General features: G+C 43.0%; 1 protein-coding gene across 6 annotated transcripts in view; it reads right to left on the bottom strand.

Annotated features, from left to right (window-relative positions):
* Il17rd (interleukin 17 receptor D) overlaps window positions 1-18026 on the bottom strand; it is a 66236-nt gene extending 48210 nt beyond the window's left edge. For 5 of the 6 annotated variants that reach the window (XR_013434447.1, XM_021731273.3, XM_078038362.1 and 2 more), the window contains exon 1: window positions 17816-18026. Coding sequence is in view for 4 of the 6 variants with exons in the window: in XM_021731273.3 (XP_021586948.3) it covers window positions 17816-17941 (126 nt within the window). In the remaining 2 variants the exon portion in view is untranslated. Of the gene's footprint in view, window positions 1-15551; window positions 15573-17815 lie in introns of those variants that run through there. The other variant, XM_078038364.1, reaches the window with a different exon arrangement.
* Between the last annotated feature and the right edge of the window lie 387 nt (window positions 18027-18413).

Genomic DNA, 18413 nt, shown 5'->3' with positions numbered 1-18413 from the left:
TTCAGGGAGTGTAATACTCTCATATTATAAATATGTGTATTTTTTTGTCTTGAAAAAGAGGGGGGGGGGGAGGAAGGGAAGGAGGGGAGAAATTTGCCCAAGGTGACAATAAATGGTAGCAAATGGTAGAGCTAGGATTCGTGAGCCAAACCTGCCCTCTTCTCAAAACACAAGTCTTCCCAGTAAATTGGCCAGTCATTATACACTGCAGTTCATGAACATGTAGTAAAAGCTACAAATCCTTTGACCCAGTACTTCTATTTTGGGGAACATATGCCAAAAAAAATACACCAAAATGGCCAGGGGAGATGCAGGGACCAATCTGTATGGAGATGTTCACAGCATCATTATAGCCGCAGTAACCTGAAATCAGCCTAGATGAATGCTTCATGAATAGTGAGGAAGAGAGCTGGCAATGGGAGAAAGTGGCATACAGCATGAAAATACTAAATTGTCATTGGAAGTGACATTTTTATGAACAACATTAATAGTTAGAAATACCTTTGGAAGCAAAATTTTAAAATCAACCATAAATAAATAAAACCAATACAATGATTACAACTCTGCCGTTAAGATGCGTTTGTGTGAACAAGAGTAGAAAAAACTAATATTGAATGCTAAACTCTTTTTTTCTTATTAGGTTGAAGTTATCAATTGGTTAAAACAATACAAGGAAATCTTCCTTTTACGATGCTATGATGATTTACTTATTCTTCTCAAGCCTGAGGTGCAGCTCAATAATAGACCACTAAGCTAGGTAGGCCCTGGATTTGAACCCCAGACTCTGCAAAATAAAACAAATTAAGTAGGTAAAAATAAAAGAATAGTTCTACTAATTTTAAAGCCCTCATTTTGGGGCTTTCATATAAGTCCTATTTTTAAATAAGATTTCAAAATTTAAGAGTTACAATCCTATAGCTCATGAAAATTTTTTTTTGAGAGAGAGAGAGAATTCTTTTTAATATTTATTTTTTAGTTTTCAGCGGACACAACATCTTTGTTTGTATGTGGTGCTGAGGATCCAATCCAGGCCGCACAAATGCCAGGCAAGCACACTACCGCTTGAGCCACATCCCCAGCCCAACATGAAATTTTTTGTTAGTCATTGAATAAATTTATTTATGAACAAATACCTTTACAAATTAGAATATTACTTCGACCACCATTTTGTTCATAATAATAGAAGTCCACACTAGCCAGGCACAGCAACACATGCCTGTATTTCCAGTAACTCAGGAAGCTGAGGCAGGAGGATCACAAGTTCAAGGCCAACCTCAGCAATTTAGTGAGACTCTGTCTCAAAATAAAAAATAAAAAGGGGATGTAATTCAATGGTAAAGCACCCCTGGGTTCAATACCCAGAACTGAAAAAAAAAAAAAAAAAGGTCCACACTCTCTGAATCTCACTCTTTTATAGCACATTTGGAAAGCAACCCTACTGAAGATAACATAAATCCATGGGGGTTGAGGGAAGGAGGTTTAAGAGCAGCTGAATAGAGCCAAGGTGGAAATCAGGTGATCAATGACTGATGTGGAAGGTTTATGCCTAATTGCCATTTTCACATTATCTCATTCCCGTCCCCCGACAAAAGGAACAGGATATCCAATGTAGGTTTTTTGTCGCACTCTTTCCAGAGAGAGGTAGGCTCTGCACACCACCAGCCAGGCTACACACACCCCTAACCTCTCCACCCAGGGATCCCCTGAATCCAGTGCTACCTTCCAGAATATACTGTTACTTCAGAGAAAATAAATCACAATTACTTAGCATACCAATAACTTCTGCATCTTTTAAGAAGAATGAAGTTGGAAAGCTAGGAAAGAACAAAACCAAAGCTGTTGCTATCTTTGGGGAAGAAAAAGATTTCTCCACTTGACAGGACAGTCCTCTACCTGAGCAGGTCCCAGGTCAATCTTTATTCTAAGGCTCCTTTTCCTTTGTACTCACCAACCCATGCTGGCAAGTCCTGCCCATGTTCCCAGTTTGCCCTGTATTGGGGATGACTTACTATTATTGTTCTCCCTTAAGCATCAAGTACCACGGACCTAGGGGTACTTAGCCCTAAGTACCTAAGGGTACTCCACACTACCACAAGGTCTGCTTCAGAGGGCAAATGATTCAATCAGGTATACTCTAGGCAGGTATGGCTATTAAAATTTAAGAAAAATTACAAATTCAGATCCTTAACTGTGTTAGCCACATTTCAAGTATTCACTAACCACCTATGGTACATGGTTACTGAATTGGATAGCACAAGGAAGAATGTTATGTGTTCACCACCACAGAAAATTCTACTGGACATCAATGGGCTTCAGAATTCAGCATCTACCTATGTCTGCCTTTTCGATTCCAGGTGAAATTCTCTTATAGCTGGACAACTCTTCCCAACTGTCACCAGGCACCATGTGCCACCTTATCTTGAAAAATGTACGCTCAGTAAAATTGACATTTTTTGGTGTACAGTTCCAAAAGCTTATATGCATATATACATTTACTCATCCACCACCAAAATCAGTATACCACTGCTCCCCAAAATTTCCTGATTCTGCTTCTTTATAGTCAAACTCTCCTTCCATTCCCCCCAAAACCCTGGCAACCGCTGCTCTGGCAGCTTAAAAAAAAAAAAAAAAAAGAAAACTCAGATTCCTGGCCTTCCCCTGGAAATCCCACTTAAGCAGGTCTACGGTAAGGCCCGGAATCTACCCCCTCCACCCTAAGAATGTTCCTCAAGTGATTCTGGTACTCAGCCAGGTTTGAGAACCTTTCAGGTAAATGCCTAAACCAAATTTAATTTAATTATCTGCAAAGCAGTCTCTGGTCTCTCATCTTGCTCTCTGTCCGCCCCCATTCATTGCTTTGTTGCACATGGCAGACATCCCTCTTAGGCTGGGGGCTTGGAAAGCAGGGTAAGCCAGACTGCTCGGGGCACGGGCAGGGTAAGAACTCTGTGGCTCTGGTTTCTGGCAGAGAGAGGCCTCCCCAAGTCACATGGCCTCCCATCTTAATCCTTTCCTGGCTCTTTGTGCCATGGAATCCTCATCTTGGGGTGGGGGGGACCACATCAAAAATAATCGCCTAGTTCCAAGGCTTGCGGCAAAGTGATGACTGAGATAACACATCCACAGGCACTGAGCAGCCAGGAAGAAATCACTGTGTCCCCATCACATCAACACAACACGGATGTTCCCTGAATGCAACCCTTACCTGAACAAGAGAGATCAGGGCTCACATTACAACAGAACTTTCGACTTTTAAAAAACAAAAAGACAAGGGGTAGAAAACATTTCCTCCTAAATTCATAATCCCAAGGGCAAGATACCAAATTCCATTTTTAAAGGGAACTTCAGAAGAGTCAGTATCATCTCAGAAAACCTCTGCTCAGAAAGAAGCCAGGACAAAGAGGGCCCAAACTTGAGTCAAGTCACTCTCCTCTGGCTTGTGCCTGCTCTGCTGAGGATTCCTGGAAAACACTGAAAAGTTAAAGATGGTCAAAGGCCAACAGAAGAAATGCTATCATTTAATATCACATGTTTATTTAGCCCCACCAAGCCAAAGAGGGATGATTGTTTGAAAGGGAGAGAATGCCTGCTTAATCAACTAAAAATGCATTCATTACTATGCTGTTCACCATGGCTTTCCTGAAATCAGACACTTTTGCCCCTAGACCATAAGATTGAAGCGATTTGAAATGAAAATATTTCCTGTCCACTGCTTGCCAGTTTCTAGCCCCAGAGTGATATAACAGATGACATCCAGTACAATAAATGCTTTTATTAACCATAAATTTGAGACTGCTTTAGGGATTTGAAGTGTTGGGTTTCATGCTGAAAAAATGTAATGTTATCCACAGACCATCAGTGAGTAACAAAAACAGAGGCGCAGGTTAGCCTACTTTGATCAAATTATGGGAAAAAAAATCGTCTTTTTGCATTTAGAATAGGAGTTGCATTCAAGGCATATCTTCAAGGAGCACCAGCATAGTTTAATCATATGCCTCGGAGATTATAGTGACAATTCTTTCTGAGTGCAGATTTATAGAACCAGCAGCTTCTGTTAAACAGAAAGGAAGTTGAAAAGTGTTATGAGACTAAGTGACTGAAATATTCAAATACTAAGATGAGACCCCTAAATCAATTTCAGTGCTATTAACATTTTGAGCCAGAAAACCCTTGTGTATGTTAGGATGCTTAGCAGCATTACTGAATCCTACCTAAACCCTCACCCCAACTGTGGCAACCAAAAGTGTCACCAGAAATTCCCCAAATTGCTCCCAATCAAAAACTACTACTTTAAATCAAACTCTAGCAAATGTTGCCTGATTTTTCTTCATCCAAAGAAAATGTGGAGTCTGAGGGAACTGCATGGCCTCACACCTCTGCCCTCAATGCCTCTCTTATCATAGGAACAGTTAACTCTAGGTGATTTCTGAAAGTAAAAGCCCCCTGCATCCCTCTTCTACCAAAACTGAGGGTAGCGTAGCCATGGAAACAAGAACTCTCTCTTCTGTGACCAGAGCAAACTAGATTCAGCAAAGGAAAGCTGCCACCCCTCCCCCAGGCGCACCCCCTCACTGGTCTTTGTGTCGGGGTACATTCCAGCATGGGAGCTGGGGCCCACTGCACTGGGCTGTACCCCATCCCTGCTAGCATCCCAATTGCTGCTTTCTGGCCTTTCACTGTCAGGCCACAGTGGGGACCACGGACTTGGTGCCAGAAAAGAAAATGAAAAGCAAAGTTGAACCTCTGCGGTCCATTCTCTGGATGCTGAATGTCCCACTATTACATCTCGGCATGATATTTCACGGCCAGCAGGGGATGAGGCCCAGTCCTGAAAGCTGAACAAAATGCAGGGCACACAAGCCCGCCTGCGCCCTTGCAGTCTCCCTGGACTTATGAATAAAAGATGGAGGTTTTGTCTCTGTCGTTTCCCGGGTACCCTGTAAGAATAACAACTTGTCGCTTTTTGACATTTTAACTTACTTTGAAAAATGACCAATATTAACTTTACATGTCTTGGCCCTTAAATCTAGGGTGGGGGCAAATAAAAGTAAGAAAAGCCATGTAATTAGGTAGAAGATAATAATTCAAGTTAAACTAATGAAACTGTCTGTAAGGGACTCTAATAAAATAATTTAGGCAACACCCAATCACAGATCTAAAAGGCTGGAAACTGACTTTAAGGACATTTTTTGAGTGAAGTGGCCTTTGCTGGAAATAAAGTTCAATGTTTTCTCAGCACAAAGGAAAGAAATGGCTGAATTTTGGTGTGAGGAAGCACTCAACCGTAAACCTGCCCTGGCCAAAATAGAGGTTTTTAATAGGAACTCATTCCCTGCCGCTGAGGGCAACATACAACTGTTTGTAACAAGCCCATCTGAATAGGAAAAGCCTTAAGCATTCTTGAGAAACAGCACTCCTAATTTTCAGAGAGCATAGTTGATTTCAAATGGTCTTTAAGAAAGAGTTTATTACAGGATAGCACAAATGATACCATACACTATCTTTAGCCCCTTAATAAGATAAAGAGAAGTCTTAATGTGAAATACTACATTTTTAAAAAAACAACATATAAGACTAAACTTCATTCCACATTAGAAAGGTCTCTGTATATAACAACTTCAATCCAAAAAAAAAAAATTTTTTTTTGCTTATGGCTAAAACAGCATCCATACTTATGACTGATATCTAAAATACAATGACATAATATCACCTTCAAAGGAATCTTGCCAAAACATTTAACTTGACTCTCCCTAATCTTCAGGAAACAATTAGAAATCCAAATTGTGGGAACTGTCTACACAGTGACCTTGACTCCTCAGAATGTGTACAGTATAAAGGACCAAAAAAATAGGTGGAGGAAAGGCTGCCATTGAAGGAGACTAAAGAAACAGTATCAGAAAGGAATGATTCATCCTGGAATGTAATTAAGAAGTCATTAAAGACATTTAAAGGTCAATTGAAGTAAATGTAGCAAAATGTCAAGAACTGATGACTCTAGGCCAAGGAGAAATGGTATTCATTTTATTGTTTTTTCTACTTTTCTATAGGTTTGAAAAAAACAGATGCAGAATACAAAATATTGGAGAATGAGCAAGGAGAAGCCCACATACAGGTGACCTGCTGGGTGGGGAGGCAGCTGGCCACAATTTCATCTTCCTGTTGAGTCACAGAAAATGCATGCCCAAAAATATTACTGATACTTAAAAAGAAAAATTATATACTCTTAATACAAGATAGACCCAACATTTAAAAAGCAAATTTTTAAAAACATAAAGTGACTTGTTATTATTAGTAGTATTCATTTAGCTGGGAGGAATGCACACAACAGACATGTAAGACAAATGCGTTTCTGCTTTTAAAAGTCAGAGGTACCAGGTGTGGTTGTGCACACATACAATCCCAGAGACTTGAGAGGCTGGGACAGAAGGATCAAAAGTTTGAGGCCAGCCTCAGTAACTCATGGAGGCCCTAAGGAACTGTCTCAAAATAAAAATAAACAGGGCTGGGGATGTAACTCAGTGGTAGAGCACCCCTGTGCTCAATACTGGGTACCAAAAAAACTATTAAAATAGAAAAATAAAAATCAAAGTTCTCTTTAAACTCCTCTGTATACCTTTCCTTAGAACTCTTCTTCAATCAATCAATCATTCTCCCTCTCCTCTTATCAAAATATCTAATTGAAAAACTCAGAACGCAAAAAAATCCTGCTTTCTGCACACTGTCCCCTCATTATCCATCCCCATCTTTTTTTAATGAGATAAAAGCAAGGATCATAGTAGTCTTGATCAACTTGAAAAGCGTGCTTTTAAAAAAAAGTGTGATTCTTTAAGTAAAAAGGGGAAAAGCTCAGTAGATGGGAAATGTGCTCAAGTGAAAAGATGTGGGAGGTAGATTTTCTGTCTCTCAATGACTTCAAAACCCAGAGAGGAGAACAATGGGAAAGCAGTATCTCCAGAGCAGCTTTAAAGGGGTCTGGGTTACCATCACCTTCCTCACAGTCAGACACTGAAAACCCACAGCTCCTGAGTCCCTAAATCAGACTTTGGCTTGTACAACCAGATGTTGCATTTTTCTCTGCTTAATTTTGGTAAAACTCCATGACCTCTTTTTCAAATTAAAAAGGCAATGCCATTTTTTTTTTTTTTTTTTTTTTTTTTTGTAAACCACAGGAGCTATCTTTAGTGAAGCCTTCTAAGGATTTCATTAATTCATAGCCAGCCAACCAGGACTTTTCCCACAGTCTCCCACAAAAAAGCCCGGGAAGTCACTGATTGCTTGGCTGGATCTGAATATGAGTAGAGGTAAGATCAGAAATATCTAGTTCCTCCCACAGGGAAGCAAGGCATGAAAATCAAAGCCCAGCAAAAACTCATTACCACAGCTGGCCAGCGAATCCACAGCCCCAGAAAGAAGGCAAAGAGCACCTGTGATTCTGGATGGACCCCCACATGACTTCAGAAAATGAACCGCCTTCACAATGGGGGGAGGGAGGAATGAGACAAAAATGAGCCTCATGTGTCTGTTAAAGACTCAGTTTTCATGCAGCCTGAGGGCTGCTTCCAAGGAATGACATCCATTTTACTCACATCATTTTGGAAAGCCTGAAACCAGGATGCTTACTGGTTAGCAGTAACTTTTTACATTTTTCTCATCCACAGTACAGGCAAACAAAGTTTTCAAACACCTCCTCTCAAAAGCCACAGACACTCTGCAAGGTGTGACTCCTATAAAATACCAGCCCCTCCTCAGTCCCTCCACCATGAGGGGGGACTTGAACCCCTGTCTGCAGCCCAGGCTTTTGCCAGTAAGAGTACTAATAATCTGTGGTATAAATGAATACATTGAACCTATATTTATGCTACTCTCAGTACTTACTACCAATGTTAAAAAAAAATACAACTAACTATAGAATTTCAGAGGAAATTCTAGCTCAACATCTGCTTTGCCTTCTCCAAGAGGCCACTGGAGCCATCCTTATCACCCTGTTTTAATGTCCTGCAGAGCAGTTAGCCATTCAAGAAACATGTGTGGAGAACCTACTATGTACCAGGCACTGTTTTGGAGATGGAGAAGTGAACAAAACAGATAAATGCCCATCCTCCTGGAACTGACATGGTGATGGAGAAGACAGGCAAGAAAATACTATGTGTCTCACAGTAAAAGGTTCTAGGAGAAAATATAGTGAGGAAAGGAGGACAGAGTGAGCAGTGGGGTGCTCTTTAAATAGGGTGGTCAAGTCTGGTATTTTGTTCTATTTATCTCCCCTACTTAAATCTAGGCTCTAGAAATCATGTCTAACATGCAGAAAGCACCAAATACTGAGTGAATGATTTGCCACTGAGCATGCCACCTATCAAACTGTCAGGTGCTGGAGAAGCCTTTTGAGACTCAAGGTTCCTGACAGATGCATGCTGGCAAAATTCAAGTTGCCCTATTATCTAGTCCTAACCTACAGCTTCAACTTTACTGTTTCCCTCCAATAAGTCCCCCTTCAGTTCTGCCCACATCTTGCTTGCTGCTCAAACTGCCCCCCACTTTCTTGTTCCACTCACTAGCAAGACACTACTCAAAGTTCCCTCAGAGAAGCCTGCCTTCTTCCTGACATCTCCATTCCTCCCTCTAAGACTCCTCAGAACCACTCAAATTTAATATCTTCTTCATAATAAATCTCATTTCTGGGGCTGGGGATGTGGCTCAAGCAGTAGCGCGCTCGCCTGGCATGCGTGCGGCCCGGGTTCGATCCTCAGCACCACATACAAACAAAGATGTTGTGTCCGCCAAAAACTAAAAAATAAATATTAAAAAAAAATCCCTCTCTCTCTCTCTCTCTCAAAAAAAAATCTCATTTCTGTTTCCTCTTCATCGCATCACTGCAAAAATGGTTGGATGCATTCTCATTAAATCTGCAGGGATAATGAGGTTGACCTAATTTTTTATTAAATGCAGACTCTGTGTCACAGGTAAAATTCACAGGCAGAGAAGTCTCACAGAGAAAGGTGGGCTGCCTCCAAAGAGAGGGAATCTGCGGCAGAGCAAGAAGCCAGAGTTCACTGGGAAATGAACAAGAACAAAAAAGCAGAGTTCCCAAAGCAGCATCCAGGCAGTGCTCAAGTACTCACTTGTCATCAAACTACTTTCCATAGGGGAAAGTCCAGGATGAAGGGGTACAGGAAGCAAGATTCACACTTCTCTGGGAATAGTAGGGAAGCATGGAGAGAGTACAGGGACTTCTCTGTACTGTGGACTCAGAATCCCTCCTGAATCTTCCTGTTGTCTGAGCCTGTTCCTTTGGTGCATCCCCACCTGGATGGGAAGCCACATGGACAGGAGTCTCTTCCCTGAGTCAAATCACAGAGTAGTTGCTCAAAAAAGAAAAAAAAAAAAGAGAGAGAGAGAGAGAGAGAAAAGAAAGAAAGAAAACAAACAAACAAACAAACAAACAAAAAAAACATCTCTTGCTTCCTGGCTCCAAATAAAAGTCTTTTAGAGATTGGGATATTGAGCAGTGACAATAAATCCTAAGTAGGTGAGTGCCTGTGCCCCACCCAGAGCAAATGTACACACTCTAGAGGCAGGAGGCCATAAACTGTCACTCAACAGGGACCATGCTCAAGCTGACTGCTCCCACATTTGGTCTGCATTGTACTGCATTTCTCTGAGATAAAAAGGAGGCCCTTTTAAGAGTGGAAAAGCCAGAAATCACCTGGACAGAATAAAATCCCAGGAAAAGGACTTCTAAACCATATGTCCTGTCTCAGGAAAATGTACCTCTTCATTCCAAGGAAGCCCTCCTTTATCCCATCCACCCTCCCACTCTTAAGCCCAACAGTGCATCTGAGAACAGAAGTCTGGGGCCACTGCCAGCATTTTTTAAAGGGTTAGTATTCAATTGAGGGAGAGAAAGACCACAAAACAGAACATTTGGGAAAATTCCTTCTGTCTTTTTTTGTGTGTGTGTGTGATGCTGAGGAATACCAGTGCCTGACAAATGCTAGGCAAGTGCTCTACCAATAAACAATATCCTCAGACCTACTTTTAAAATCTGGTGGGAGGCAGGAATTTGGGTGGGTGTATGTATGTATGTATGTATGTATGTATGTATGTATTTATTTAAGAGAGAGAGAGAATTTTTTAATATTTTTTTTTTAGTTTATTTTATGTGGTACTGAGGATCGAACCCAGCGCCCCACACATGCCAGGCGAGCACATGCCAGGCAAGCGTTATCACTTGAGCCACATCCCCAACCCGAGGGGTGGGTGTATTTAAAGCCTAATCCCTCATGATTTCAAAAGGATTCAATTTAAGTATTTACTTATTTGTTTATTTATTTATTTATGGTGATACGAGGGATTTAACTCTAGCACTAAGCTATATCACCAGCCATTTTTTATTTTGAGATAAAATATTTTTATTTTACTTTTTTTAATATTTACTTTTTAGTTTTAGGTGGACCCAATATCTTTATTTTATTTTTATTTTTATGTGGTGTTGAGGATCGAACCCAGCACCCCGCACATGCCAGGTGAGCGTGCTACCACTTGAGCTACATCCCCAGCCCCTTACTTTTTATTTTTTATTTGAGACAACTTGCTAAGTAGCCCAGGCTGGCTTTGACCTTGCCATCCTCCTGTTTTAGCCACCCAGATAGCTGGGATTACAGGCATCACCCTGCCTGGCTTTGAAAATATTTATTTAATGTGTAAAATCTAAATATTCACTTAAACATTTTGATTAATGCTATCAATTTCTACGTCCTTATCAAAGTTGCTTTAATGTTATATGGCTTTTCTGTTAAGTTCAAGCAAGCTTCCCTACAATGTGCTAATTTTCATGAAAAGCCTCATGATTAATGTCTATTAGATCAGGTTTGGAATGAAGAAAGGTACAATAAAATTACAGTGTATAAGGCTTCCAACAATACCTGCCATCTATTGCCCTTTCAGTTCTTTTATTGTACTAGCCATATGCAAATAGGACATTTTGCCATTAGATTCACTATAAAACAAATGCTTCATAAATATGCACGGTAGAGATAGTTTGAATTTACCCTGTTAAATCAAAATATTTATAGGCCGACTTCTGTTTTAGAAGAGAATTACATGTGTGTTCACATCACATCTTTATTTTGTCATCCACCCCATGATTTGTTGAGGACAGCTGGTACCTATTAAGTCCCCCCTTTAAATGTTGTAGCCTTAATTAGCTACATCCACCTTCCCCCAACATTTCCAAACAAGGAACCAAAGAAAAGGGAAGCTGTTTTTATCATGGATACTTTGAACAATGGAGTTGAAAATGTTAACTCTCTACTGGCGAGTAACCAAAGTTATTCCTTTTTAAGGCCCCTTCACAAAACATAGAGGACAACCAGTATTTCAATTTTCAGTCTTTTGTTACATAGGTAATTTTTTTAATTGTTGAATTTTTTGTTTCTGGCCTAGTGTTACTAATTAAGGCTTCTTTTAAGATATTGCTTGGGAAAAAAACCAAGAAGTCTCCCTGGAGTTTCTCTTGGTGTTATTCAAGCTACAAACTTGTTGCATGAACTTTTAAACATGAGATGAAGTACAGAGAATCTGCAAGAAACAAATCAAGTATGGCTTTTTCCTTGTTTTGTTTTTTGTAGTTCTGGGAATTGAACTCCACTACTGAGCTACATCCCTAACCCTTTTTTAGTGTGTTTTTATTTTGAGACAGGGTTTCCTTAAATTGCCAAAGCTGTCCTCAAACTTGTGATCCTCCTGCCTCAACACTCCCCTACACACAAGGCTGGAGATTTTTTACAAACACATCCGCCCTTCCCAGACACCCTTCCCAAACACAAACAATGAGAAATTCCATTGATCAAATTGCTTTAACCTGCCACATGTAGATTAAAACAAACACTGATTTAATTAATAACTTAAGCTTTCTTTCTTTATTAAAAAAATTGAAGTACCCATTTATGCATTCAGGACTTCAATTGTGAAGTATGTCAATAGGCTAAATTTTGAGCAAGAAAAAAAACCATCTCAAAGATTCCCCCTGGGATTTGTCCCTTCTAGAGACTTGCCCTAGCTTTAATCTGTAGTAAGGCTATCTGTTTCAATAGGATGTAATCACTCCAGGGCTTGTGTCTTTTCAATCAGCTGGTGGCCCTGCAGGGTTTAGAGTGGCAGAGGGGAAGTGGCCTGTGGTTAAACAGAGGAAATACCAAGGCATTTTAACAGAGCAAATAGTCTCTTTACTTCTCACGGGGAAGAGCTTCAAAGGCCCAGGGCCTCAAGGAGACAATGTGTTGCAGGGCCATCAGTCACCTAATCGTGTGTCAGTCCCATTCAGAACTTCTCAGAAGCCAAGACAAACACTGCCCAGGAGGACAATACCTCCCACTAGCTGGGCAAGTCTGGCCAGCTTGAGATGGGGCCCATGGTACCAGTATAGACAGCCTCCAAGCTTGCGGAGGGCAGAAGACACTCCAAATTTTAGGGAGATGGCGAAAGGGCAAAGGTCTGGCAGTGAGGGTGGCAGAAGTGAGGTCTGCTCCCAGGGTACTGCTCCCATCCCAACCCGACAAGCTTCTGTGGGGACCTGAGCCCCTTCCTCACCCCATAATCTTACCAATGGGGAGTGAGTACCCAAGCATCCAGAAGCCTGAAAACCCATCCATCATAAGCAAGTGCAAGAGGTGATGGGGAATGAAAGAGGATAATAAAATTGTTGATGGAGTTGCCTCAGCAGCAGCAGACATCTGTTGGAGCAGAGTATATGAAAAGTTCAGGGACAGGGGAGGAAAAGAGCTTGGAAGTGTTAAAAAAAAAAAAAAGAAAGAAAGAAAAAAAGAAACCAACACATTTCAGACCCAAATGAAGCATGAAAAATACTCAACTTAAAATAAAGACTTAAAAAAGCATTAGTAGTTCTTTCCTTTGTAGGGAAGCTGTCTGTAAGATTTCAACTTCAAGACTTCGATTTGGATCCTGCTCTACTCCTTCCGGAGACAGTTTTCCAGACAAACCCAGCTGTTCTGGGGAGGAACCCAGGGGAAGTGTCCAGTCCCCTTCATAGGCCCAGGACAGATACCCCACCAGAGCCAGAGCACCCCTTCTCAAGACCACAGTCAGCCTGACTCATTTTATTGATCAGAACTAACAAAGTCTCCACATTCCTAAGTCCAATGAAATCATTTAAAACCAAACTCTGATTTTTTTTTCTTTTTCTTTTCTTTTTTTTTTTTTTTTTTTTGGTGGGGGATGGGGCTGGGAAGACACTGGGAACTGAACCCAGTGCTTCAAGTATGCTAGGCAAGTGCTCTACTATTTAGATACACCTAAAAATCCTTCTGATTGATTTTGAAAGTTTCAAATGTCTTCTCTCCCCTGATTGAGGAAGCTTATTTCCTAAAGCAATAGGTCTCACCACTGAGACAGCATCAGAATCCTCAGAGGAACTTGTTAAAATGCCAGTATCTACGTTATGTCATCTCACTTGCATTCTGGTCCCATTATCCTTGACTGCATTCTAACAAGCTCCCAAGACAATTCTGATACTGGAAGCCCCTGAACATCACTTTGAGAAACCACCCTTGGAAGGAAAAGGTACAATAAATGGTACTGCTCATTCACCCAGCTGTATCCCTGAGTTAATAACTAGCATAATGTCCCAGGTACCTCAGGAGATCCAGAGATGGATGGTTGGAGGTGGGGAGAGAAGGAAGGGCTGCACAAAAAAGATGGACACAGGCCAAGAGAGTTCCCAATTAACCAAGCAAAACAGGCTGCAAAAAAGCATTGCATTTCTTATAAAAACGTCTCAGAAAAATGTGTCAATCCAAGGCTGAGTAATTTTTAACAAGGAATTCTCTAAGGGACAGCAGAGCATCTGTAACTTGGAAGACATGATCACAGGACAGACAGACCAGATATGGGCTTAGGAGCCATGAGTTGCAAGTGAATGAAAATGCATCCAATTCAGAATCAAATAAACGCGCCTGGGCCCACAGCCAAGAAGAATTCTTGGACTGGACTTTTATCAGGGACCTAAATTTTAACCAGCTGGAACTTTTTTTTTTTCCTTCCAAGTACCACCCTATTGCTTTCTACCTTTTGAGATGAAGTATTTGCCTTAAATGGGAAACTTGCACATCATTGTAAAGATGATGCCAGAATCCTGGTTTCCTGAATTGCTGAAGGTGCAAGCTTTGTGGAGGGTAGAAACTGTTTCAGGCATAACATACAAGAAAAGGTAAGAAATCAAGAAATGTTCCTTCCTCCCCTACTGCAGGAAAAGCTATTAAATAAAAATCTTTAGGAGCAGATTCCTAACTCCTTGTTCCAAAAATAGGCTTCTCAACCAGCAAGACTAGGAGAGATGGGGGAACCTTGGTGCAAGTGAATGATATAATTACAGTTACCCATCACAAACAAAGTCATCCCACTATTAAGAAACAAGAATTAAAAGCCAGTGTAAATGAAGGGGCCAGCCCGTCTGGAAGTTTTACAAATTGTTACTTCTCTGAGAAAACAGCATTTATTACTCAAAGAGCAACTTTACCTGGCAAGGGCCATAAGAGATTTTTTTTCTAGGAATTGAGGAAGTGTGCCCACAACTCATTTCCCAAACTCTGAGCTGTGTTCAAGATGGTATCAGTCTCTTAATTGCCCCACAAATAATAGAGAGGTTGTGAAATCTGACCACTTAAACCAGGCCAGCTCTTGGCTCCTCTGAGAACAGCTTGAAGGGTCTGTTAGCAGAGCTGCTGAGGGCAGACAGACGGGTAAGTGGGCGGGTCGGTGGGCAGGCTGGCTAGCTACAGCTACCTCGAACATCCTGGGAAAATTTCCATTCCTACAGGGGCAAGGGTTCATGAAAAAGTGCTCCCTTGAAGAACAAGGGGTTCACTCACTCAACTGGTCTTCTACACCTAGATCTTGCCCCTCCTTCAGGACTCATTTCTGTAACTTGTTGTCCCCTCAGGTTCTGAGTGAAACTCAGATCCACAGGAAGCCCTCTCCTGTGTGTATTACATATAATTGACCCTTACATACCCATATTAGACTATAAACAATCCCAGAGCTGAGGCTGACATCTACAGGGACCCAGACATGAATCAAACATCTAAGTCTCTGTAAACCAGTATTACTGGAGCCCCATGCCAGCAACTGCAACTTCTGGGAAACCTTACCTAGGGTGGTAGGGGTAGGGAAGGCTTCCTGCAGGAAGTGATGCTAGAGTTGAAAGGGGAAACTGAGGAGGCACAGAGAAAAGGAACAAAGGCAGAAATAGATGCAAAGGCCTTCTATGGAGAGGACATAGGCACCTGGTGCTGAGATCTCTCTCCACACTTCGTAAAATCTATCTCAAAACAGGACTTAGCCTATAATCCCAGCAAGTCAGGAGGCTGAGGCAGAAGGATTGCAAGGAACTTAGCAAGACCCTGTCTTGAAAAAATTTAAAAAAAAAAAAGGCTGGGGGTATAGTTTAGTGATACAGCGCCCCTGTGTTAAACCCTACAAAAGTAGGAGGGAAGATTCAGCAGAAAGGCTGCAGGGTCTAATTGGGTTCAACCTACCTTTACAGGGTTCCCAGGTTCTGAAGCCACCAACAAACTAGTCTAAAGACACAGGGTGAACAAATACTAGCTAAGCAGTCTGGTGAAAACCAAAGAATAAGCACCTGCATGAGAAAGTCAAAGATATGGCATTCCTCGAGGGCTTCCCTGGTGAAATCACCTGAGCCAAGTATTAAGCTTGGCAAGGGATTCTTATGAAGGTAAAGGCATCCAGGGAGGAGGGGAAGGTATGCCTTTGTAAAAAGGCATCAGGAGTTAGGGAACAGGGAGGGGGATGTAATGAATGAGGTTGCAAGTATGCAAACAGGATGGGTAAACAGGGTCCACAGGATACAGCAGATGGAAGTTTGAGAAGAGACGTGGAGTCACGGCAAAAGCTGTTGAGAGGATCACTCCCAATAAGGCTCTGCAGAAGGGGAAAGGAGGTCAGCATTAGAGAGAGGTGACTGAGATGAGAACCACCATTAATTCTGTTGGGGGTACAGATTTGGGGAGGGCCACACATTCCCACAGGTACAGAAAACAAAACCACCATCTTGGCTTCTTCAGAGACTACCATCCCCACAACATTAAAACTTCATAAGCTGTGTATACTGGCACATGAAGCCAACTAGGCAACAGCAGAAAAACAGCAAACTGGACTGATCCACCCAAACCATGAGTGACATGTAAACTCAGAATAAAATACCTGTGATGCTGTTACAGTTAGTCAAAAGCCAAAATCTGTAAAGATCCAAAATTTTAGCAGGATGGATAACACTAAACAGACTTAAGAAAACTTGGTATCTATTAGAAAAAGAGCAGTGATGTTTTACAATAGAACAAAATAAGAAAAAGTTTTTTCCTTAAATGGGAAGGAATGGTAGAATTTACGTTAAATTCACTAAGGGTGGGAAAAGTCAGGTACATCAGCTATTGGGGCTAGGGACATCCCAGCTAATTGGCTCATACCTGGTTTTCTACACAATTTCTCTATATGTGTGGGGCAAGTGAGCAGGAAGCATTAACCTGTGCCCCTGGGCAAGGTGTCATGGCCTACCTCTTATCTGTGCTGAGGCTTTTCACAGTCTCCCAGAAAAGGTATGCCAACCTTGGTCTATAACTACCTCCATACACATCCCTGGGACTAGGGAAAACAGAAATCACTCATTTCCTCCCACTTTCCAGATGAGTAAACAGAGGCTTTTGGCGCCTAGGAACAGAGCCAAAGTCAGGTACCTGGCTGTCAGAGTGCTAAGCCTGTGTTCTCTTTGGAAGTTTTAAAGCGTGAGTGCCCCTACCCGGCGGCGGCCCTAGCCTCTGTGGAAGGCACTGACCAGACAATAGGAATCTCCAGGTCCCAGGGCCTCCCAAGTCCCGGAGCTCAAAAGCCGACCCTGGGTTGGGAGGCAGTGTCCCGGCGCACATCTTTCATCCCCAAAGCCCCACCGCCTTTACAGCGTCAAAGGAGTGTCCCGTTTGGGGAAAAGGGTTCCAACTACACGGAGAAAGTCTGGGCATTCTCCTCTCCTCACGGGCACCTGACTGAGGTGACAAACTCTTACTGCCCTTTCTTTGACCATAAAAAAACACCCTCAACTCGGGTCTGGGGCAGAGATGGGGATTCGGGTAACAACCGTGAGATCATTCGTGAGACAAAAAGTTAAACGGGGAAGCAAAGTTTCTCAGGAAGTCTGGAGTCCGAAATGGGGTGGGAGTAGGATGACGACCCTAGGCTAGAAGGAACAAAGGGAACACAACAGATGGGTGCATCGTTCGCCAGCGCTCCAGGTGCCCTCCCTGCCTGCCCTGAGCCTTTGCAGAGCTGGGAACTGGAGGTCCGGGAGAACCCCACATCCTCTCTCCTCTCTGAAGCTCCCCGTCATGCAGACTGTAAGGGGATCCCAGCTCCAGACGGCGCAGCCCTGGGACCTAGGGCCGAGAACAAAGGGTGGGGCGCACTCCCCCCCCCGCCTCGTCGCCCCCTCACACCCGCCCTCTAGAATCGGACCCCAGCCATCGGCCGCGCCTCATTAGCAACACAAAGCCAGAGGTCGGGCGGCCCCTTTCATCCCGGCTGGGGCGGGCGGACGCGCGACCAAAGGGGAGAAGCGAGGACAGCTGAAGAAGCTCTAGGACCAGGATCCTGGCGGCAGACTGGACCGAGAGCAAATAGGTCGCCCGGGCTTGTCTGCCCGCGAGCACCTGTGCGCGCCGCGCCCCTGCCTCTCCCAGCGCCCCCTACTAGTTTGGAGACCTCGAGAAACCCGCCGTCCTCGCCTTACCCTCCAGCCACAGGTGTCGGCGCCCCTCGAGCGGCCGGAGCCTCCCGCGGCCACAGCCAGTTGCGAGCCATTGAGGCAGGCATTGACAGTGAAGAAGACAGAACAGAGCTGCAGCCACGGGGCCATGGCCGTGCGCTCGCCCAGCCGGGCCCTTCTCCTAGCCCCGGCCGCCTGCCGCTGACCAGCCCCGAGTGGGCGGTGGCAGCGGCGGGGAGCGTGGCGCACTGAGCATGCGCCGGCGGCCTACGCCCCGCCTCTTCCCTCGAGGTCCCGCCCCCAGCCTCAGTTCTTGCGTACAGATCCTGCCTCTCTAGACTGGCCATCCCGTCTTGGCTCGCCCTTCTGGTCACTACCAAACTGCTGCTGAGTCTCTGGCAATTGCAGGTTTATTCCCCCTCGCCTAAGAATTTTTTTTGTTTTTAAACACAGAGGATTTTTCCAAATGATGCCTGCTCCATGCAAAAATTTGGAAGAACGCAATGAACATAGTAATTTTAAAAATAATTTAATAAGCACCTGCTATGTGCCAGATCCCTTCTTGTGTCCTCCCAATCACATAAGGAAATGTTAGTATTATTGTTATCCCAGTTTTAGGAGT

Source organism: Ictidomys tridecemlineatus, chromosome 2, assembly GCF_052094955.1.
Source record: "Ictidomys tridecemlineatus isolate mIctTri1 chromosome 2, mIctTri1.hap1, whole genome shotgun sequence".
In the NCBI taxonomy this organism is placed as follows: domain Eukaryota; kingdom Metazoa; phylum Chordata; class Mammalia; order Rodentia; family Sciuridae; genus Ictidomys; species Ictidomys tridecemlineatus.
This window is presented reverse-complemented; position numbering and strand designations above follow the sequence as displayed.